Raw genomic sequence first — 23,095 nt, 5'->3', positions numbered from 1 at the left:
CATACAAACCCAACCTAATCAGACAAACATGCTCATATATAAGAAATATCTCCCTCCTAGGAAGACAGTATAAGCCCAGGAAGATTTTAAAAGCTGAATTCGACAAGTTAATTCATTGGAAAATAAAATGTGTGTAACATTAAAGACATTTTGAAATAGATTACCAGGAGGAAGGATTTTGCTTAATATATTAAAATATGCTATAAATTTACTTAATGGTATTAGATAAAGACAAATCAATGATAGTGTGTATGAATGCATAGAGCCTCCTTCTGCTTAACAATTCTAGGAAAAAATACCTGAGATATGTAAGATAGAGGCATATACTAATGCTAAGATTGTAACTTGGTATACAAGAAAAAAGCTGAAACAAACCAACAAACTAGCAATGGGACTGAATCAGCAGGGAAATGCTCTTTCCACTAAGCCTTGTGACCAGTTTGACCCTGGGGACCTACATGGTATAAGGAGAGAATTGACCCCTGAAAGCTATCACCTGGCCTCTACATGTATACATGCTGTGGCATGTGTGTGCGTACACACACACAATAAATAAATGTTTAAAAAAACAATAACTTATGTCCATCATAGGAGACTTGTCTGTGGCCTGAAAGTATTATAAAACTGTTAAACAGAGGAAGATGATTCAAATGCATCAACCTAGAAATAAATATAGTGTATTGTGAACTGAAAAAATTATCTCTAAGTTGAAAAAAGATAGGCTCATTGTAGGGTCATGCAAATGGTGCGTTCTGGCTTAGATCTTAAAAATCCCCCATGGTTCCCACTCTAGTAGAATGATCACCAGCTTGTGGTGTTAGTGGGAAGTAGTGCATCTTTTAGGAGATGGAGAACCTTTGGGAGATGAGGGTAATTTATGAGCTGACAGAAACTTTAGGAGGCGAGAGCACCTTTAAGAGGCAAGACCAGTAAGAAACCACTGGGGTCATGGTGATGGGGCACGGCCTTGAAACTTTTCCTTTTCCTTTGTGCTTTTCTTTGCTTCCTGGTCTCTGTTAGGTAAGCAGGTAATAGAGCTGAATGACCATGGACTGAAATCTTTGGAATGGAAAGCCCAGATAAACATCTCCTCCTTTTAAATTGATTACCTCCAGCATTTTGTTACGGTTATGGAGAGCTGACTAATATAGTGCAGCAATATTTAAACTAGATCACACGATGGTTTAAACATTTGGAGATATAGTCATTTGTCACTTACTCTCAGGGATACATTCTGAGAGGGTGCTATTGAGGAAATTCCCCTTTGTATGAACAGCTACCTCTCTGATGATCTAGTCATGCAGGATCTCCGTGGTCCAGGCAGTCTGCTGCTGACTGAAGTACCATCATCCATTGTGTGGTACAGGACTACTTGCTTATATGCACCAAGAAAGAATCTGTAGAGATCTACATCAAAGTCACAGACTTGGATTTTGTGGTAGAGATGTGGGACTTCAGGAAGGATGAAGGACTCTTTCTTTTATATAGCACTATATTATTTGAAGGCTAATTTAGAAAAGAGAACTGATGAAAATGCCCCAAAGAAAAGCAACTCTTTAAGTATGGGGGGAGGGGAGAAGACATAAAGAAACTTTAAAAGACTGTTGGTAAGTAAGTTGCCTGGGTCCTGACACCACAGAAATGTGTGAAGGAAAACAAGACAATGAAAGCCCAGAGACCTTCACAGCTCAGACATAAGGCTCTTGCACACAGTGCCTTTACAGTCTTCCCATCCTCTTGTTCACTGGACTTTCTAAGTTCCCCATCATATATTTAATCCCTCGGCTCACTTTTTTTTAAAAAAAAGATTTAATTTATTTTTTACAATTATTCAATTGTAGTAATGAGTACTGTCGCTGTCTTCAGACACACCAGAAGAGGACATTGGATCCCATTACAGATAGAAGGTTGTGAGCCATCATGTGGGTGCTGGGAATTGAACTCAGGACCTCTGGAAGAGCAGTCAGTGCTCTCGAGCACCGAGCCATCTCTCCAGCCCCATCAACTTACTTTTTTTTTTAATCTGTGTACTTAGATAAAAGGGAAGGAAGCAAGCTGGTCCCTTGAGGCATGGATCTTCTGGGTCTAACACTTTCTGTCTGTTTTCCTGCTTTCATCGGCCGTCTCCCCATCTCTGACATCTAACTTTGTGCTTATGCTTGGATTAGCTCTTCATTTAAACACGGAAAAATCATTCCATTCTTTAATGCAATTGGTCACCTTTCTTATTAGATAAATGCCCTTGAAATTACAAGTTACAAAACAGGGAAAAGGTAATGGTAGTGAAAGGGAACACCAAACAATGGGCACATGTGGCACAGGACATCAGCTTCTTCTCTAGACTTGGAGGAAAATGACATGATTGTGAGTTCTCATCATGGTAATACTGCCAGCTGATGGGTTTCATGAGCGTATGGTAGACTACACCCTCCTGGAAGCAGGTCTGCCCCCAAACCTTTTTTTTTTTTTACTTCTTTTTCCTTGTGAGAAAGAACCAGGAGGTGGTGGTTGGTAGAAGCACCAGCAGTTGTGGTCTGAGCTCCGAGAAGGTGCTGGCAATTTCTATGAGAAGAAATGCTTCCTTTGCAAAGCAATGTGAGCAAAGCAAAAGCAGCCAGGCATTTCAATGATAGGACCAGACATTAGGACGTTTTTTCCTCTGTGCTAAATATTGAGCTCAGAGCCTTATGAATCCCAGGCAAGCAGCATCCCACTGAGCTGTTTCCATATCCTAGGCTGGCTTTGAACTCATTGGGTAGCCCAGCCTGGTATGGATGCTCCTGCCTTTATCTCCTGGGTGCTGGGATTGCATGAGTCTGACAGCCTAGGGTTGTGGTTTCTACTAATTTCTCAGGGAACAAGGTGGGAAGAGAGGCAGGGAAGGGCATATCTAGAAGTATGGTAGTGCTCACAGATTGTATTACCGATGGCAGCAAGCCACAAGATGTCACTACTTGAGACAGAGAGAGAGAGAGAGAGAGAGAGAGAGAGAGAGAGAGAGAGAGCAGAGAGAGCAGAGACAGAGAAAGAGATAGAGAGAGACAGAGAGATAGAGAGACAGAGAAGACAGAAGAAGAGGAACAGAGACAGAAACAGACAGACAGACAGAGACAGGGAGATACAGAGACAGGGAGAGAGGCAGAGAAAAAGAGAGACAGAGACAAGGAGAGATAAGAGATAGAGAGACAGAGAAACACAGGCAAAGAGAGACAGGGAGACAGACAGAAACAGGAAGAGAGACAGAGATAGGAGGAGAGACAGAGAAAGACAGAGAGGCAGCGATAGAGAAAGAGGATAGAAGAACAAGAGAGACAGAGAGACAAATTTATCTCCTGGCTGTAGCAGAGAAAGAGAGACAGATTTTATCTCCTGGCTGTGGCAGATAACTGCACCTATTACAGGATACTGCCTCTTATCTATCTGGGCTCCAACTCCCTAATCCTAGCCCTGCAAGGAGCAACTTTGAAAATGCACTCCACTTTAGCCTTCAGAAAAATAACATGTAATCTCCAAATGAGGAGATCAGGCCAGTTTTCCGGAGGAAAATGTTGAGCATGGCCCTTGCAGAGGTCCCAACTCCAGAGCGTCCGTGGCAACTCTAGATGCTCTTTGAAGACCATGGGAACTGGTGAGATGAGGCAGAAGGATGAAAAGATCCTGTATCCAAGAAGGAAACACCTCAAAACAGTTCCATCTTGCTGCACTTGGTGAAAACTCAGACAGGAGAACCCAGTGGTTTTCACTGAGAACCATTTTCCTGGCTTTTAAGCTGTAATGGACACCTTTAATCTCCCACAAGGAGATGGCAATTGGCCTGGTTCAAGAATCTGGAGTCTTAAGAAGGCTCCCAAAGAGATGCTCTACAAAAAGACTTCTGTATCTACACAGATTCCTCAAAACCATGCTGATGAATGTAAACAGATGGGCAATAGAAAGAGCCAGATTCCTCCTGCCCCCAGCCCCCGAATATACATTGGCTGAAGGATGAAGGGAGAAAACATTTAGTTGTTGAGATATGCCTGAGGTTTTGCTCAGCCCAGAAATTCTGGAGCATAGGGTGAGTGAGGCCTTTCTTTGCCAAACCCCAAATACTGCAGGGTTAAGCCTTCCCTAGAAGCAATTAGATAATTGTCCTTGCATTCTGTGGATTTCACGATTGTTTCTTCTTTTTTTAAAGCAAACAAAATAACTGTCTTTGTCTCAGGGTAATTTTCCTAATATTTTCATTATTAAATAATTACTTCAGCCCCTGAATTAAAAACTACCCCTCTGTCTACTGTGTGGACACAGTAGACTGTTTTAAATCGGGGGTTAGGAGCTCCATTTATATCCTTAGAAATTAGCGCAAGGAAGTCGGTTTCACAATGCAGCAGACAATTCTATTTATAATGCTTAATTAATCCTCTCTAGTTACTCACAGAGCTCTGTCTCGACCTTTCAGTTCCCAAACGCTTCCCAAGAGAAGAGTTAAAAAATGTGAACACTGGTAGAATTTGCCGGGGGTTTTGGTTAAGTATGAAAGTGCTGGGCAAATTAGCTCCTGATAGCTCACTACTCACAGAGAAGAAGGAAATGCCAAGCTGGGCAGCATTGATGAAACAATCAAAATCCTGATGCTGGTGAGAGAGAGGGAGACAAAGGAGAGGCTGTCCATGCTTAACCTTGCTCACCCACCACAACTCTGAAGGTCAGTCCTGGCCAATGCGACGATCAAGAGGAAATACTGACCTGGTTCAAAGGATCAGTCTCAGGCTGCTTCTACGCATCGCTCGAGCTTCTATGCACAGCTTTGGGTGGTCTAAGCTGCCTTCTCTTTGACACAGAAAATTCAATGGTAACTAAGTCAACCTATTTGAAATCTCTTTCCTTAGCTATTACAAATAAAGTGAACTTAACCCAGGCAGTTCCAAGCACCCAGAAAGCTATCATGTCTGCAGAGATATATGGTGTACTCTTGAGAAGAAACCCTGGGAAGAAGAAAGGAAGGCGTGTGCTCTACTTAGATAGCTTCACAGGTAGAGAGAGTGGTGGGGGCTTGAACACACAGTTTCCCATTCACCAGCACCCTAGAGCATATGTAGAGAGCTTCCCGGGGCCTTTCTGCATGCCCATGTAGATCAGAAAATTGACAGATTGTGTTTGCTTTACCACGGTCGAGTGTGCCCAGAATGCAGTGAATCTGGCTCTTTTGTGAGCCCCTAGGTAAACTTGGTAATTTGTTATCCTGGTGCAGGTAAAGTGAGGATAAACAGCACTGCTTCATGACATAGATGTGAGGATCAAGGAGTGACATGCAGGCTCAAGCAGTGCTAAACACACAGCAGGTGCTGTGTATGGGGCTGCCTGGCTTGGTGACGCCCCCACCATGTCTTCTTCCTATGGGCCCTTCCTGTCATTCACCAGTGCTACTGCTGTAGCTGGTTCAGGTTGCCATACCTCGCTCTCTCAGTGAATTTTTTTTTAAAATTCTAAATCCTCATTAGTCTCCCCTAGTCCATCAAAAACACTAACAACACTTCAGACATCTACTTGTGATCTGGTCCCTGTCTTATTCAATTGCTCTCCACAGCTCATTGTATGAAGTCTTAACTTCTTGGCTTCTATTTCAATCTTTCTTCCTCTCTACTGTTCCAGAGGAGCCAGGCTGTCATTTCCCATACCCTCTGTGTTTCTCCTCCTCTAATTGTCCCAGTACTCTTTTGCACTGGTAGCTGTATTCACTGTTCTCTCCATGTAGAATTTACATTGATTCCAATATCTCCCTCTAGTTCCCCCCGTCCTTCAAAGCCACGTTTCTAGGAAACTTTACTGACCATGCCACCATCCTGCCATTATCTTCTTTTTTGACCCCAGTGACTGTCACTGGGGATATAGTGGTCAGTTTCCAGGCTTACTGCTCCCCCTATTGGTACCCCACACTTCAGTCTTCCTGCTCCTCAGATCAACTCTGTTCCCACCCTATGACCCTTATCACCACCAGCAAGAAAGTAATCTTCCAATAAGAAGATAGCCACATAACCATATCTCTATCTTTAACAGCAATAATACCAGGAAGCAACAATCACTTTTCCTTAATATCTCTTAATATCAATGGACTCAATTCTCCAATAAAAAGACATAGACTAACAGACTAGATACTTAAACAGGACCCAACATTTTGCTGCATACAAGAAACCCACCTCACTGACAAAGACAGACACTACCTCAAAGAAAAGGCTGGAAAACAAATTTCCAAGCAAATGGTGCCAAGAAACAAGTTGGAGTAGCCATTCTAACATCGAATAAAATGAACTTCCAGCCAAAAGTTATCAAAAAAGATAAGGAAGGGCACTTAATACTCATCAAAGGAAAAATATACCAAGAAGAATTCTCAATCCTGAACATCGATGCTCCAAATGCAAGGGCACCCACATTCATAAAATGTGTGCTTTTCACTAAAGCTCAAAGCACACATTGCACCTCACACAATATTAGTGGGAGACTTCAACACCCCACTCTCCTCAATGGACAGAACATGGAAATGGAAACTAAACAGAGAAACAGTGAAACCAACAGAAGCTATGAACCAAATGGATTTAACTGATGCTCGGTAGAAAAGATCTTCTGCAGACATGAACAAGACAATCTACAAAGGGAATGACAGCCTGGTTTTGCTCAATATTCCTGTGACTTATCCTCAGTCACCTTCCTGAATCTTCACAGGGATGCATATGGCTATATTTTGACTTCAAAAGTAATGGGGGAGGGGTGGGGGAGGGGGTGGGGACAAGCCTACCAATGTGTAACCAAACACACAACAGGCGCAATCCATCCTCCCCCCCCAACCCCCCCCCCCCACCCCCCTGCCCCAGATCCCTTTCCAGAAAGAAGCAGGGAGAAGATGAAGATCTCAGTACCTTTGTACCTGGTCACAACAGCCGCGTTGACACTGAGAGGCTCCTGAAAACCGACTGTGAGGGATGTGCTGCTGGTTACCATAAGACAGGCATTGGCTGGCACCTCTGGGGCTCCTGGCACAGAAGGGGAAAATCATCGATGTGTTAGCTTCTCAAACTCTTCCCAAACACACCTCTGCCTCCTTAAAGGACAGTCGGAACTCAGTCATTCTCCACTTTATTCCCTTAACACAGGGTCTCTCGTTGAACCCGGAGCTAGACCGGTAGGCCAAAAGCCAAGCAATCCTCCTGTCCTCCACATTGCCACGGTGCTGGAGCTAAGGATGTTGTGGGACATGCCTGGAGTTTTACCGAGTGCCTACAGACCCTGCACTTGGCCCTTAACTCTGTCCCAGAGTCAGCTGTTTGCTTGAACATTTATTTTTCATTTTTATTTATTTTTTGGTTTTTCCAGACAGGGTTTCTCTGTGTAGCCCTGGCTGTCCTGGAACTCACTCTGTAGACCAGGCTGGCCTCGAACTCAGAAATCTGCCTGCTTCTGCCTCCCAGAGTGCTGGGATTAAAGGTGTGCACCACCACCGCTCAGCACTTGAACATTTTTTTTTTTTTTGAGGCAGAGGTTTGTAAAGGACAGGACTGACTTTTCTCTTTATATTTGGAAGTTAAAGTACAATTCTTTTAGTGGCTTAAACAAAATCTTTTAGAACGAAGGCTCAGTGCTTTGCAAGTGTTTGAGTTGTACATTGTAGTTTTAAATCTTCTGGGATAAGATAAAAATTTTATAATCCAAGTTTAATGTTTCAGAAACATCTGAGCTGTATATGTTCTTACACCAGGGGCTTCACTCGGCAGCATTCTGCACTGCCAGTAAGTATTCTTCTGGACTGTCTTACCCAAGCAAAACAAACTGGTACAAGGGATGGAAATGTAGACAAAGCAGAATCCGTGGGCCAGTTGACTATCTTTGTTGTGTTAAGTTCAGTTTATGGTTCTCTCTCTCTCTCTCTCTCTCTCTCTCTCTCTCTCTCTCTCTCTACTATAAACATGTAGTAGAGAATGGAAAACACCTTAAACTTGAGCTTGAAGCAGAAGCTGGACAAATAGGCAAATAAATATTTTTCCGACTCCACATCCCAAAATATAGCCACTTAGGCCATCAGACCACTGGGTCATTAGGCATCAGGGTGTAGCTGTGGGAAGTGCTAGATGACTGGGGATGTGGTGGAGGGAGGCCAGAAAGCACCCAGAGCTCAAGACTGTGGCCAGAGAACCAATCAGGAGCCAGAAAATCAAGCAAGACAAAAGACCCATTTACAGCCTCCCAGAGCTCTGGCCCCAAGCAGGCTGACAGCAGTCATCTATGGCTGGAGAGTTGAAAAATGAAATCAGTAAAAGACCTGTCTGTCTCAAATCGAAGCTCAGCCTCTTGCACATACTCACGGGCGTGTTCGAAGCCAGTTTTCATGCGTCTGTAGAGCCGGTACCTCCATTCCCAGGCCTTCAGCTGCTTCTCCTTCTCTGTGTTGTCCAGGGTGAAGCCTTCAGTCTCCACCTGGGCAGACAGCTCACTCACCCTGTCCTGGGCCTCCTGGACTAGTGTGTTGAGATGCATTTCTCGGCTCTCCAAGCTGACAACTGGGAGAAAAAGCGAAAGGGTGACAGCTTTCCTTGGGGATACAGTGGCTTAGGCTGGGTCTCTTCTGGTTTGAAACACTCTGGAGATCTGTGTTTCTTCCCAACAATCTTACTATGATAATGCCTAATATGACATTCACTATCTAGTGGCAAATTCATTAAGCGAAGACATTCCCATTGCTCCTTGGCTATCTTGTCACATGCTTCCCAGCGAACTCCTTTGGCACACTTAGTCTCGATTGTACTGGTGACATTTGGAGGGGCAAACCCCTGAGACAGGGTCAAGAAGGCTGTGGGATGAAGTCTCTGGTCAGATTACATTCTACCAGAATAGATTTTCTAAAAAACCTTTGGTGGAATCCAGCTCATATTTTCTGCCTTTATCACATTCTTCTTGGCATAGAGAAAATTTTGCATGTATGCCTTAGGATTCTATTAGTACTAACCAACTGTGCACTAAGGAAGTGTCTCACACTGGTGCCACAGCTGAGCTAGCCGGTTCTGAGAGCTGAACCCCACATCCATCTTTGATTGTGGTCTGGTTATAGGAATGCACCTTCTCCAGAAATATCCATGTCGCCGACCGAGGGCCAGGCTTACTAGAGGTTTGTGTTTGGATCTCACTGATGCATCCCAGCCTTCACTTGGCTTACATCATATTGTTTACTCAGTCTGTCCTGTGCGATCAGATGTACACCAGTGGTAGAAGTTGTCCATTCTTGTGCTAGCCTTTGAGGCTGCTTCCTGTGGTCTTCATGGGAGTGTCTGCTTAGGTGGTCACCTGTCACTTCTGAAGATCCCCTCCCATCTAGTGGCAAGACAGGAGACAGTTTCATTCTGGAACGGTGGTGAAAGACCACAGGAACAGAGACCTAAGTCAGAGGCAAGTTCTGCAGATGTGTTACTGGAATGTGTTTGACACTCCCTGTGAGAACGTGTCTGACACTCCCTGTGGCCAAAACAATATTTCTTTCTGATGAGTGGGAAGCAAAACCCACCCATTTCATTCTTTATAATTAATGGGGAAATATTATGAAGATAACTCAAGTGAAAATGTGTTAGGCGTATTTTGAAATGGAAATTAGGTGGTTGTATATTCAGATACTCTGTGTTCATAAGCATGTCTGCGTTAATTACAGGAAATGAATACTAATTTATTATTGCCCCTGAGAACCATCAGTCTAAATTTATTTACAGATGAGGTCAATGAAAAATTAGCCGAGTCTTTTTTTTTTCCTTTTTCTTTTCTTCTTTCTTCTTAGAGCTGCTGCTCAGAACACCCGGGACTGTGTTCTGCTGCAGGCTTGGCATGGTTAATGGATGTTGTCGTAGCAGTCAATCATGTACTCGAAATACTGTCACGCTCCCTTTTTTAAAGCCTCAGTCATGAGCCGTGACAGAAAAATAAACAAATAAATATAAAGCCAAAAAACTCTTTGACTGAGCAGCTACACTGTGCAGAATCCCCCCGGGAAGGCTAAAGGACGCCAGAATAAACGATATTGTAAGTGCTGGGCTGTAGTGAGGCTATGGTGGTGTATGAATAGGGAAATGATAATGTAAGTACCGAGTATAGAGAGGCTATGGTGGTCTATGAATAGGGAGGTACTGGGGAGGGGGTGGGGACACACATATACACACACACACAGACATACACACACACACACACACACACACACACAAACACACACTCCAGTGGAAAAATTGGCAATATTAGTAGCCTCAAGGTGCAATTTCCTGGAGCAGTTAGGACTGACAGGCCAGTGCTAAATGCTGTTAATTTAACTAACTTCAGATTAATGGTAGAGCCTGCTATGACTGAAGCCCTCAAACACAGTCTCATTATAGGCTTGCTGGGAAGGCCCTAAATATAGGCATTGACAGTTTAAAACAAATTCGTATACATTTGTGTATTTTTAGACATGGTTAGGCGTCAGAGTTTGTGTCAGAGTTTTCAAGTTGATTAATTGACCCAGTAACTGCACCCTCTCCCCACCGCCCCCCTCCTCCTTCCACTCCGAATTACAGAGAAAATGGGGGAATTGTCCTTGTTAAGTTATTCAGTGGGTCTTTTATTGTAAGAACCGATGTTTGAATTGCATGCATACGTCAACACTTGGGTGATAGGCACATGATTTATAAAAATAAATTTTTCTAATACTATGAAATCCCCCCTATTAATTTTTTATATCCACAACCGTTATTACTGGTGGGAATCCCAGGTGGCATTTCAGATGGACAGCTTCTCTTGAGGTCTGTGCATGGCTCTCCTCCCCCACCCCAGACATTTTTCCCTACATTCTCTGAGTAATTCTTTTGAGTCCTGGACCCTCTGCTCCTCCTAGACTTAGGTCTCTTCCTCACACGAGGCAGTTTGGCTCTTTCAGAGTTTACCAAGAGAGCCCTTTAAGCCTTCACAGCCAAGCGCACAGTCCAGGAGGGGCTACAGCCTAGTGCTTTGCAAAGTGGGACGGTTCTGCGGAGATAGTGGATAGGGTAGGAAGTGGAGGGCATCTCTGGAACCACAGTATTCCAGTGTCTGTTTTTCTAGAACATTAGTGAATTGAGTGAAAGCAAATTGTTTAGAAACAAGAGTTGTGTTTATTATGGAGGAGAGTGGGGGGGGGGAGGAACCTTAAAAACTGGAGATTTGTTTTATTTGAAAAACAAGAAAGTATTCTGAAGTCCCCCCTTCCCCTGGCTCAATCCCAGGTGTTCCAAAGACTGCGCTCTCTGGCTCTCTGGCCTCTGTTGTTACAGGTAATTATGTGGACAAATCTCAAAGGCACGAGGCTGAGCCTCTCCTCGCTAACCATCTGACCAGGCAAATCTTTATGTTTTTTTCCTATGGATTTTTTAATAGCTTAATAAAAAACACTCTTTTGAAAGTCTATTTTATTTATTTATTTATTTTTGCTACCAAACCAGCTGACTTATAAAGCAGTCAGGTTTCTGCCTATTATTAATGACCCATTTAACTGCCAATAGCAGCATCTGTTCAGATGAGATAATTGAGCTAACTTCGTTAATTTACTTTAGGCAAAGCAAGTGAATATGATAATTATATCGGGCCGGGTAATTTTTATCATGAGCGGAAGTGTAATAGGTTGTTTTGACACCCTAGAGATTGTTCTGGGAACGTTTGTTTGTTTGTTTGTTTGTTTTTATTGATTGATTGATACGATTTGACTTGAGAATGAGAACCTTTTCAGTCTCCCTATTTTAAAGATGAAGAAGCCGAAATCCAGGGAAGCAGGATTACTTAATCGCAGCAGTCTTCTTAACCGCCGTCAAGAACTCAGAGAGCTCTCACTAAATCAAATGGCATATGAACCAACGTATTATTGATATATTGCAGTTTCCTAGTCACTCTTCAGTTTGTAATTGGCACACTCATCTTGGCTGGCTGGTTGGGCGTGGGTGGCGGGAGTAGGGTGGCCTGTTTTCTGGCCGAGATTCTTTCTCCCGGTCCACTTCTCTCTATCTTGGGTCTCTCTAGTCCTCCCTGGCTTCTACCCATGGGCTGTTTTCTTCTCTAGCCTGGCATGCTACTGATCTCTGCAAGTTTAGCCTTTTCTGTCTCCTGGCAGTAGATCCCTTCTCCAACCCAGCGACTGTCCCTCCGAGCAGCCATAGCCAGCACAATAGAGGGTCTGTGGGTGTGTGGCAAGCCGTCCGGCTCGGGTAAGACCACTTCACGGCTCCTGAAACAGGCTCCCCGCTATTGTGGTGTTTAATTATCAACAGTATTTCTACCACCCAGCGCTTCAGAGTGGGAATTTGTTATAAGACCTGCCCAGCTAATTAACTATGAGATGGGGGGTGGGGTGGGGGGTGGGAGGTGGGGCAGGAGCTTGGTGTTCAAAGAATACAATTAGGGTTACTGTTTAAATCCTGAGATAGTGATGGGGACTGAATAGACTTTGTCAAGTGCTGGAATCTAGTTTAGGAACTGCTAAAGATTTCATCATTTTACTCTTAACTCACAACCTGGGAATTGAGGCCCGGCAGACAATTACATAAACTTTGAAACTATGAACAAGGGCAGCATGCAGGTTAATTCAAATATTTTTAGGTTTTGTTTTATTATGTGTCTGCGTGTGGGTATGTACCTGGAGATAGAGGATGCCTTGAAGTTGGAGTTACAGGGCTCTGTGAGCCACATGATGTCAGTGCTGGGACCCTCAGCTTAGGTTCTCTGTGGGAGCAATACTCGGTCTTCACCACTTAGCTGTCTCTCCAGCTCCTAATTTTAATTTTTCATAGCGATTTATGAAAATTATTCCCCAGGGAATAATTTATTTGTTTTTCTTGAAAATAGAAGAATACATCCTTCTTTAATGGTGATATGACATTTTGCAATTTAACACACCTTTTTATTGTTGGGTATTTTCTTCTTTCTTGCTCAGTCCTGCAGACCAGGCTGTCCTCCTGCCTCTGCCTCCCAAATGCTGAGATTAAAGTCATGCACCACCACCACCCAGAATTTTCCTCTTTTTTACTGACGATATAAATAAGATGCTAAGACAATCACGTCATCTCACTGCTAGAAGGATCTTCGTGCTCAGTTTAGATGTCTCCTTACAGTTCTGCCAGCCCTGTGCCCTCTTTGTCTTGCAAGCACACTTCCTGCTAAGGTAGCCTCCTCATTCCCCAAGCAGCTCTGAATTTGAACAAGTATCCTTATCTTCAGCAGAAATACCCTTTCTAAAGTGTTGTTTCCATGAATGGGGATAACCCTTGAAGGGAAGCAATGACCCTAGAAATCCTTAATAGATGTTCGGTCCCAGGGAGATCCACCTGTTCCTCACTCCAGATGATTTTCTTCTAGTTCCATCTGTTTGTCTGCAAATTTCATAATCATTAAAAAAAACAAACAACCAAAAACAGCCTAGTAATACTCCATTGTGTAAATGCACCACATTTTCTTTATCCATTCTTCAGTTGAGGGACTTCTAGACATTCTGTGCCTTTTCAAACAAAATATGATGACTAGTCCTGCAAGCCCCTGCCGGTATCACTACTATTCCCCATTCCCCATTCAACTGCCTTCTTTTGCAATCAATACGGTCCCTCCTGCATCTTCTAACTGCATCCCCAGACCTCAGCCACCATGATGGTGGCTAGAGCCTGAATAAATTCAATCCCTTCTGCCTGAGATCTGGCTGTTTGCTTCTTGTTGTGGATGATGACCTGTGACCAGCTGCAGGACAGCCATACCCTCAAGTAGAAGAAAAGGTCACACAAGTCTTGGCTTCTGGATTCTTAATTTCTTATTGTGCTGGATAGAAGCACGTGAAACAAACAAACAAAAAAACTTTCTGAGACAGTTTTGTGTTTTGTCTCTGTGTATATGCCTGGAGGTGTTTATAAAGTTAAAAATGCTTTTTAGTCTTAAAAGAGAAAAAGATAGAAAGGGAGAGAGAGAGAGAGAGAGAGAGAGAGAGAGAGAGAGAGAGAGTGTGTGTTCTAGCCAGTTGCTCCACCATGTTTAACACAAGGTTCTTATCTGTAAAACTTCCTTGACAATGATGCCAACCTCACAAACCATGCTAAGTTAATGATAATCCCCACACAGGTCTTAGAAACACACATAAACCCACATGCTTGTTCTTATGAAATAGCCTGGTATTTTTCTGTCAAAAAATAATCTCTTGTTCTAGATCTTTTTTAAAAAAGCAGTCTTTCCCAGATACATTTTAGAAACATAACACATGCATAAAGGTTGTCAAAAAGTGAACACTATCTGTTATTTCTAAGAAGAAAACCGAGGTCACTTCAGTATAAACCTTGCATTAAAAGTCAATATCCTCTGGGCAACCAAGAAGGTCAGTTAATAAGATTTATCTTTGCTGATCATAAGTGACAACCTTTGAACAATTCTGCAGCTAACTTGGTTTAAGGTAGTAATGCCAAAAGAAGTGAGGCAAGGCATCTTAGCGATTAAAGGTTTGAAATTAAAGACACCCTTACAGTAGAAAGGCTCAACAATCAGGTCTGATCTGCTTTCCTTGTTGAGATCCAGAATTCAGAGCCTACTTTGGCTTCTCATGGGTCTCCAGCTGTGAAATCTCTTTAAGTGCACAGCTGCAAAGGTTGTAGATATCTAGCGATTGCTTCCTTTTAACTGCTACTGGACGCTCTTCTCCTAGGGCCTATGACACCTGGGCAAGGGCTCTGGAGTGTCCCTCTCTTCTGCAGTGCAGAGTGTGGCTCTGCAAAGTCTCTGTTACAGAAGACAGGACTGGCGAATCCTGTGTTAATGGGTCCTCCTACCCAGAGCTCCCTAAATTCAAAGGGGGAGAACGAACACTCCACATGTTTTTGCAAGGTTACTGAAGGAATCCAGTTCAGGTTTGAGTCCGATGACCTGTATACTGAGGATCCTCTTTCCACACTGTCCACAGCATATAGTCTAAAGCCACATCAGTAGAATTTCCTCATATTAACATTAAAAAAGGTGAAATTAGTTAAAAAAAATGTATCATAGCCAACTCAACAGGTCCAAAATGTAAATATTTCAATGTGCAACCAGTGTAAAACTAGACATTTCCTAGTCCTTTGTTTTATATTAAGCCTTTGAAAGCCAGTATAAATTTCATATTTCTAATGCTTTTAAATTTAGGCTACATATATTTTTAAAAATAAATTTCATTTTATAGCAAATTTATCAGTATATGCATTAACAGGGTATGAAGTGATGCTGATTTATTAATACGATGTGAAATTGGCTTAATTAAAGCATATATATCACTTGAGAGCTTTACTTTTGGTGATGGTGACATTTAAAATGTACTTTCTTAGAAATATTTAAGTGTGCAGTGTGACTAACAGTACAGGAAGCAGATGGAAAACACAGTCTGCTGTTTAAACGAGATTTTGTAACCTCCAGCTATCACCCCTTACGTCATGCCCCCCAGCCTCTGTGACACCTACTTTCTCTGTTGCTGGGAATCAGATAGTTTTGGGTTCCCTGTATAGTCAAGGCAGATGGCACTTGCCTTTTCTAGCCTGGGGTATTTCACTTGGAATGAGGCTCTCTAGTTGCATCCTCAGGATCACAAAACAGAATTCCCTCTCTCATCAAGGTGAAGCGGTGCTTCATTGTGTGTCCAGACCCCATTCCTCTCATCAGCCTAGCTGCTGATGGATTTCCATTACATGTCTGCCATGGGCAGAGCTGTGGTGGACAAGGGAGTGTGGATGTCTGTTTGACAAACAGTCTGAATCTTTTGGGTAAATACCCAGAAGTGGATCATACAATAATACTATTTTTAGTGCTTTTTTTATTTTTATAAAATGCCAAGTAAGAAATCTGGGACGTCACATATGCTAAGCATGTGCCTTGCCCGTGGGCCACGCCCTTAGACCTATTTTTAGTTGTCGGAGGAAATGCCATATATTTTCCAAATTGTTTATACCAATTTCCATTCCCCACCAAGAGCATAAGAGGTCCCCTTTCCACATCTTCACCAACACTTTTTGTTGTTGTTGTTGTTGTCTTTTTAGAAGAGCAGTTCTGGCAAGTATAAAATTACATCTTGCTGTGTTTTTTCCTTGAATTTCTCTAAGGTTAGTGTTATTGAGTACTTCTTCACGTTCCTGTTGGCCAATGTACTCTTTTTTTTTTTTTTTTTTTAGTGTGTCTGCTCAGGAGTCTTGCCCATTTCTTAACTGATTTTTTAATTTGAATTTCTTCCATATTTTGGGCATTGAGCCTCTCAGTGGATGTGTACTTATAGATCTGACCCCCTCCTTAGATGTGTGCTTACAGATACCTCTGCCCCTGCTTGCTTCTTCTCTGAGTTGGCATTATTATCCAATGGAATTTTAGTTTTATGTTATTCCTGCCTCCCGCCTTACCTACTTTTGTCTTTTGTTACTCATGCTTTGGGGGTCACATCGAAACATTATTGTCTAGACCAAGATCATGGAATTTCACCTCTTTGCCCTTATCTGTAAGTTTATAGTTTAGTTGCATATTTAGGACGTTAATACCTTGGGAGCTGATCTGGGTATGGTGTTAAGGTAGCGGTCTGATTCCATACTCATACCTGGGAGTATCCAACACCACAGCAGTGCTGGAGAGCCTTCACCTCCTCCCTTGTTGATACATTCTTGGCTCCTTTGTTAACAAACAGTGGCCTATAAGGAGTGGGCTCATTTTGGAGTCCTCCATTCCACTGGCCAATGGACTGGACATATTTTACACATGGCTAACATCTATGTTGCACATGTAGTTTTGCGACAGAGTTCTATGAACTCTTTTAAAAAGTGTGGTGTTGGGGGGGTGTCAGTACATATGATCCACGGGGCTGGTATGGCTTATCTTGCCACAGAAACTGTGTAGCAGATGGTAAACATTTCAATTCTTTGCTAGAAGCTCCTGGATTTTTTTTTGAGAGTGATTCTAAGTGACATCCAGGGTGGGAGTAGTTGGGGGCGGGGTTACAATGTGCCAGGACGTGAAGGGAGTACCTGAAAGGTACCATTCCGCTACACCCATAACTGTAGCTGCCAGCCTTCCAGGAAGATCCAGTCACTTCTGACTTGGTACTCAGCATCATCGTGGCAAGGTTGGTCACAATAGATAGCATTTGGTCACTGTTTTAGTCAGGGTTTCTATTCCTGCACAAACATCATGACCAAGAAGCAAGTTGGGGAGGAAAGGGTTTATTGAGCTTACACTTCTACACTGCAGTTCATCACTAAAGGAAGTCAGGACTGGAACTCAAGCAGGTCAGGAAGAAGGAGCTGATGCAGAGGCCATGGAGGGATGTTTCTTACTGGCTTGCTCAGCCTGCTCTTTTATAGAACCCAAGAGCACCAGCCCAAAGGTGGTACCACCCACAAGGGGCCCTCCCCACTTGATCACCAATTGAGAAAATGCCCCACAACTGGATCTCATGGAGGCACTTCCCCAACTAAAGCTCCTTTCTCTGTGATAACTCCAGCCTGTGTCATGTTGACACACAAAACTAGCCAGTACAGTCACCTCTAATAATAGGTGGCAAAAGATACTTTTTTCTGCCTTGGTTGATCTTTCTCACCTTCTCAGAACCTTATCACTTAGGAAAGCAGACTGCCAAGTCATTGCTTTGCCACATGAAGAGACCCACGTAGCCAGGGCTGTAGAGCTCTTGCCAACTGTGGGATCTGAGTGAGTGATGGGGGTAGATTCTGTAACTCAACCAATAGTGAGCTGATAGCCATTTTGTGGATACCCTGAGCATCCATCCAGGTCCCAAATTTCTAATCCATAGAAACTGTGATAAATGTCATCATTTGCTAAGTTTGGGGGGTGATTGAATACTCAGTGATAGAGGTAATAGCTAAGAAAAGATTATATCCATCTTACAGATAAGGAAACCAAGGCCTGAAAAGGCTAACGATTTTTCTTACAAAGTATCAAGATGTGGGATTTGAAACAAGAACTCCTTGAGTCCAGAAATGTGATTTTTAGCCTGTGCTAAGGGTTAGATCCATCTTACATGGTGTGGTGGTGAGTGTGTGCTGAATGGAGAAGTATGGATACTTTCTGAACCAATAACAATGGGAATGTTTAGGAATTAGGGATAAGAAGCTAGACCACAGACACAAGCACAAAAAGGCAGTCAAATGCATTGTTCAACTCTACCTGTAATATTTTAGGTTTTGACAAAGAGAGCTTATTCTATGTGGGGTACACTTAAAAATTCAAAGCAAAAGCTGACTCCCAAGGGAAGGAAATCCTGCCATTTAAATAATATGGATGAGCCTGGAGAAACCACACATGAAAAGACAAACCACAGGATTATACACATGCATATGTGACGTGAACCTTAAAATGTCCAGTTCACAAAATTAGAGAGCAGAAGGTTGTTTGCTAGGCACTGGAGGCTAGAAAGGCAAGATGACATATATCAAAGGGTGTAAACTACCAGTTAGAAGTTTAACAAGTTCTGGCCAATCTATGTGCAACACGAATAATACTGAGTGCGCTAATGAATTTGATTACGGTAATTACCCCGCAGTGTATACAAATATCAAACCCTTATCCTTTGAAGATAATCACATTTTCCCTGTCATTCAAATATCTCAAAATTAAGAGAAAGAAGCTGTTGTTGAAGAGTGGATGATTGAAACTGAGACTGAAGCCACCTGAGAGTAATTATTTAGAGACATAGAATAGGGCCAAAGTCACCCCACATTTGGTGAAATCCTTGCATTGAGATGGAAATATGGATGTTGAACATGTAGTGGTCCAGATTCAAAGCCTTCAAGCATCTCATCTAGAGTAGGCATCCAGGCCAAGGTCCCTGTGGCAAGATAGAGTGGCAGGGGATAGAAGGGTGACATTCTGTGGGAGGTAAGCTTTGAGGAGCAGACTTGTAAGTCAGAGGGAGGATTTACACTCCTCTTTTAATGAGGCAGATAAGAATATGTGATTCTCTCAGGAGATCCACTTAGGGCTCATTTTCCCATATTCTTAATGGCAGCAAATCTTTATCCTATGAGAGTTACCCAATCTGTGGAACAGGGAGGGTGATGACGCTGGGCAGTGCCGTTTTTGGAACAAAAATCGGGTGTCACTAATCAACCAGTCTGGTTTTCCCATGCACGGACTCTGAAGACAATCCCAAAAGTGTTTCGGGCAGTGGCAGCACTGTTGGAGTGAGCTCGGCGACTCCCAGGAGGGCCCCGGTAAAGACTAACATTGGCTTGGGTTGCAGACTTTCTGCTGCGTTTGTTTACACAAAGCCGGCCTCATTAGTTTATAGTCACACCTCTTAGACACAGCCTGCACCGTTCCCAGAACCAGCACAGACTCCTGGCTACCGCAGAAATGAGGGGCACATCCTGTGCGCTGGGGTTGCAGCACAGGGGTCTGTACTGTCTGCAAGTGACAGTTGCTCTGTGGTAGCATTGTACACGGTCCCTGAATATAATGATTCTGGGCGGCACAGGCAGGTTTTAAGGTGTGGGAGGGGCTCATCGTACCGCATTGTGGAGGGATCTGGAGAGACAGGAAGATGCAAGTCAGGGGAAAGAGAAAGGAAGCTTACACTGAGGAGCATCCCACATGTGGAGGAGCATCCTGCAGTTTTGCTAATCCATGACATTAGACAGTGAACAGTGGAAAGCAAGTCAGGTACACTGAGTATCAAAGTTAGCATCCGTGTCTAAAGAATTACAGGAGCAGATACCACCCAAAATACCCCAAAGCATAAGTTCCTGGGAAATTTACATCATTCCCTCCTATAGATAGAGGTGTCAGAAGATTAAAGTTTCTACCAATGCTTTCTGAGTATTTAGAATGTCTTTGGTACTAGGACCAAAGGATGAGGCAAAAAGTGGATGAATGTGACCAGATCTGCACAAGCAGGGTTAGCAAATGAATGACAGCCTCAGATAAGGAAGTCTTTCCCCGATGAGGCCTGCAGGGCTGTTGGGCTGTGACTAGTGGATGGAGCAGGGATATGGTAAGTTAGGTTGAGAGTGGGGTTTGGTTGGGGCTTCTAGACACAAAGACTTCAAGGTTTCTCAGCTAGCAGCTGTTCCACAGAGCATAAGTCTTAGCTACTGGAAAGCTCTCAATGGCCAGAGAAAAAGCCCTGTGGTTCCCATGCTTAGGGTGGTTCCCAGCGGCAGTTCTTCCCAGTTCTGGCCTGATTCCTAGTGTCTTCCAAGCTTGTAGGGAAACGTGAGACGGCCCTTCAGTTAGCAGTCAGTGTTTTCCTCAGCGGAAGTGAGCATTGTGGTAGTTCCCTGGGGTTAGCTGAGTTTCACTTGGTAACTCTGGGCCAAACGTGTTCTATGAAAAAGTCCCCTCAATAAACAGTTCATACGGCTTTAAATGCATATTCTTCTGGGTGGTGGGATCAAATCTGGTGCTGTCCTCTTCATACCACCCGGAGGGGGGGTGAATCATCTCTTTTTCCATGGTATCCATGCTGCGCCTGTTCTCCACCCATTACTCATGAAGTAGCCATCTCCAAGACTCAGACTGACTCTCATGACAATGAGGTACTTGGGTTTAAAAATAACCTTTATTTGACTTAATGATGTTTCCCAGGATGAGAAGGTAATAATAGCAAATTGTTACTATTTTATCACTAGTGCTATTATTAGTCTCTTATTGTGTGTATAGGGGAGCCATTACCTTGTCATTACATAGAGCGTTAAATATAATGACAGATGTAAACACATAGGTGCTGCACCTCAGTTTTCAGCTTGGACTGGGGTCTTGAACATGTGCTAACGGTAGGCTACTTTACTTTGCTCCACTTGATTCAAGGAAGGAGGGACATAAACTAATTGCTGAATAAAGATAGTGGATGCATCTCCCGGTTAGGCTGGGGAGTCTGTAATTTTGAATTACAGCTTCGGGGACTTCACCTATATACATCCGGAGAAGGACACGATTGAGTGTCAAACAATGCTAGTAAGAAACATCCTCATCCTGTTGGCATTCCTTCTATACTCCACCCAACAGTTACCTGGTAACAGCCAGGTAGGCCTGACTTGGTATAAAAGGAACTGTTTGGTGCCTCCTTGCTCTGCCCCTTTTCTCTCTCGGATTCCTTTTGCTCTCCCTGATCCTTTTCTCCCTCTTTCCCATCCCCCTCCCCTCCCCCTCTCTCCATGAGTTCCTGGCTGGCCTCTCCTCTCCTCTCCTCTCCTCTCCTCTCCTCTCCTCTCCTCTCCTCTCCTCTCCTCTCCTCTCCTCTCCTCTCCTCTCCTCTCCTCTCCTCTCCTCTCCTCTCCTCTCCTCTCCTCCCCTCCCCTCCCCTCTTCTCCCCTCCCCTCTTCTCCCCTCCCCTCTTCTCCCCTCCCCTCTTCTCCCCTCCCCTGTCCCCTCCCCTCCCCTCCTCTCTCCTCTTCCTCTCCTCCCTCCCTCTCTCTGTCCTTCTCTGTTCTCTCTCTTTCTCTGCCTCTACCCCCTTCTCAACTCCCCTTCCCATGCCCCTAAATAGTTATATGGCTGGTACCTGGAGGGGTGGGGAGGGATGCCTCAGCATCCTTGGCTTTTTATAAAACACAACACAACCAGCTCTGCAATTCAGAGTCCATGGCTGTAGAGATAAATACTAAATACAACTAGGTTGTGGTTCCTTCTAAGAAATGGGGCAAACCACAGAAGAATTTCTTCTGAATCATGTTAGCTGGCAAAGATAAAAGGGTATAACTTTGAGAACAATGCTCAGAGGAAGGGAAGAAAGGAAATTAACTGTATCAGAGACCTGATATTCTGCTTTGACATAGTGGGGGATCACTAGAAGAGTGGAAGTAGGGCCAGGGAGGGAAGAGGCTGAGTCTGTGCTGAGACTGTGACATTGTAACACTTAAGTCTAGGTTCAGATCCTGCCTCTCTACCCCACTAGCAGGGCCATACTAGGCAAATGGCTTGACTTTTCTTGTTTCTAGTTTCTTCACAGTCAGATGAGAGAAATATCTCCTGCCTTTCAAGTCAGTGGTGAGGATCAAATGTGACATCAAGTGAGCTGATGTCAGCAAAAGCATTTAGTGTATGTGTGAGTGTGTGTGTGAGTGTGTGTGTGAGTGTGTGTGTGTGTATGAATATGTGCCTGTTTGTGTGAGTGAGGGTGTATGGAAGTAAGTGTGTGTGTGTGTGTGTGTGTGTGTGTGTGTGTGTGTGTGTGTGTATGTCTTTGTGTGTGTGTGGTGGTGGGCCAGTAACCTTGGGTTTCATTCTTTGGGTGGTTTCCACCTTATATTTTTGAGAAACTGTGTCTCATTGGCCTGGAGTGCATCGAACAGTCTAGGCTGGCTGCCAGTGAGCCCCAGGGACCCGCCTGTCCATGCCTCCTCCTGGTGCTGAGCCTGTAAGCCTATAATGTTGCACCTGGCTTCGTTTTGTGAGTTCTTGGAATCAAACCCAGGCTCTGATACATTTTACTGAATGAGCCATCTCTTCAGCCAGCAATAGCATTTTTTTTGCCTATGTAAAGCATCCTAAGAATTTAAGACTTTGTTGTGATTTTTCTTCCCTTAAGTCATGCCTTTCCAGCATGGGAGTACTTTGCAGCAGGTGTTTGCCTCTGGTTATAGACAGCAGGCTGCAGCCTTTCCTCCTGGGAAAGCTCATACGCCTGGACCAGAAGCACTCTTACTTCTTTTGTACTTGATTTAGAAAGTGAATTTAAAATTCCTGCAAACACTGTGTTCTTCTGTCCTGCCTCTACCCAACACAAATGGCTCCCTAGTGCACAGAATGGAACAAATAAATGCGCCACAGGATTTTGGCAAATGGCTTAAAAGAAAAGATGCAGGAGCCCACTGATCACAGCATTCCATGTTGGTTATTCAGAAAGACAGTCAGTCTGTATAGAAGGATCCTGAGATTAGCATCCAGTGGATTTGGGTTTGTGTTACTGACATCTGTTTGTTGATTGTGTGGTCTTGGGTCAGTGTGCTTGCTGGTTTAATGTGGACTTGACACAGGTTGGAGCCATTTGGGAAGAGGGAGTCTCAGTTGAGAAATGTTCCCATCATATTGGCTGGTGGGACATTTTCTTGATTGGTGATGGATGTAGGAGGGTCTAGCTCACTGTGGGTGGTGT

The 23,095-nt window shown here is 43.7% G+C and overlaps 1 protein-coding gene across 1 annotated transcript in view; it reads right to left on the bottom strand.

Moving 5' to 3' along the window:
- Ankfn1 (ankyrin repeat and fibronectin type III domain containing 1) overlaps nucleotides 1–23,095 on the bottom strand; it is a 150,938-nt gene that overhangs the window by 109,379 nt on the left and 18,464 nt on the right. Inside the window, exons 4-5 of the mRNA XM_052195564.1 lie at nucleotides 8,337–8,531; nucleotides 6,897–7,010 (exon numbers count right to left, since the gene is read on the bottom strand). Coding sequence (XP_052051524.1) covers nucleotides 6,897–7,010; nucleotides 8,337–8,531 — 309 coding nt within the window. The remainder of the gene's footprint in view (nucleotides 1–6,896; nucleotides 7,011–8,336; nucleotides 8,532–23,095) is intronic.

The sequence above is a fragment of the Apodemus sylvaticus genome, chromosome 10, assembly GCF_947179515.1.
Source record: "Apodemus sylvaticus chromosome 10, mApoSyl1.1, whole genome shotgun sequence".
Taxonomy (NCBI): domain Eukaryota; kingdom Metazoa; phylum Chordata; class Mammalia; order Rodentia; family Muridae; genus Apodemus; species Apodemus sylvaticus.
Note: the sequence above shows the minus strand (reverse complement) of the source record. Positions and strands in the feature narration are given on the sequence as shown.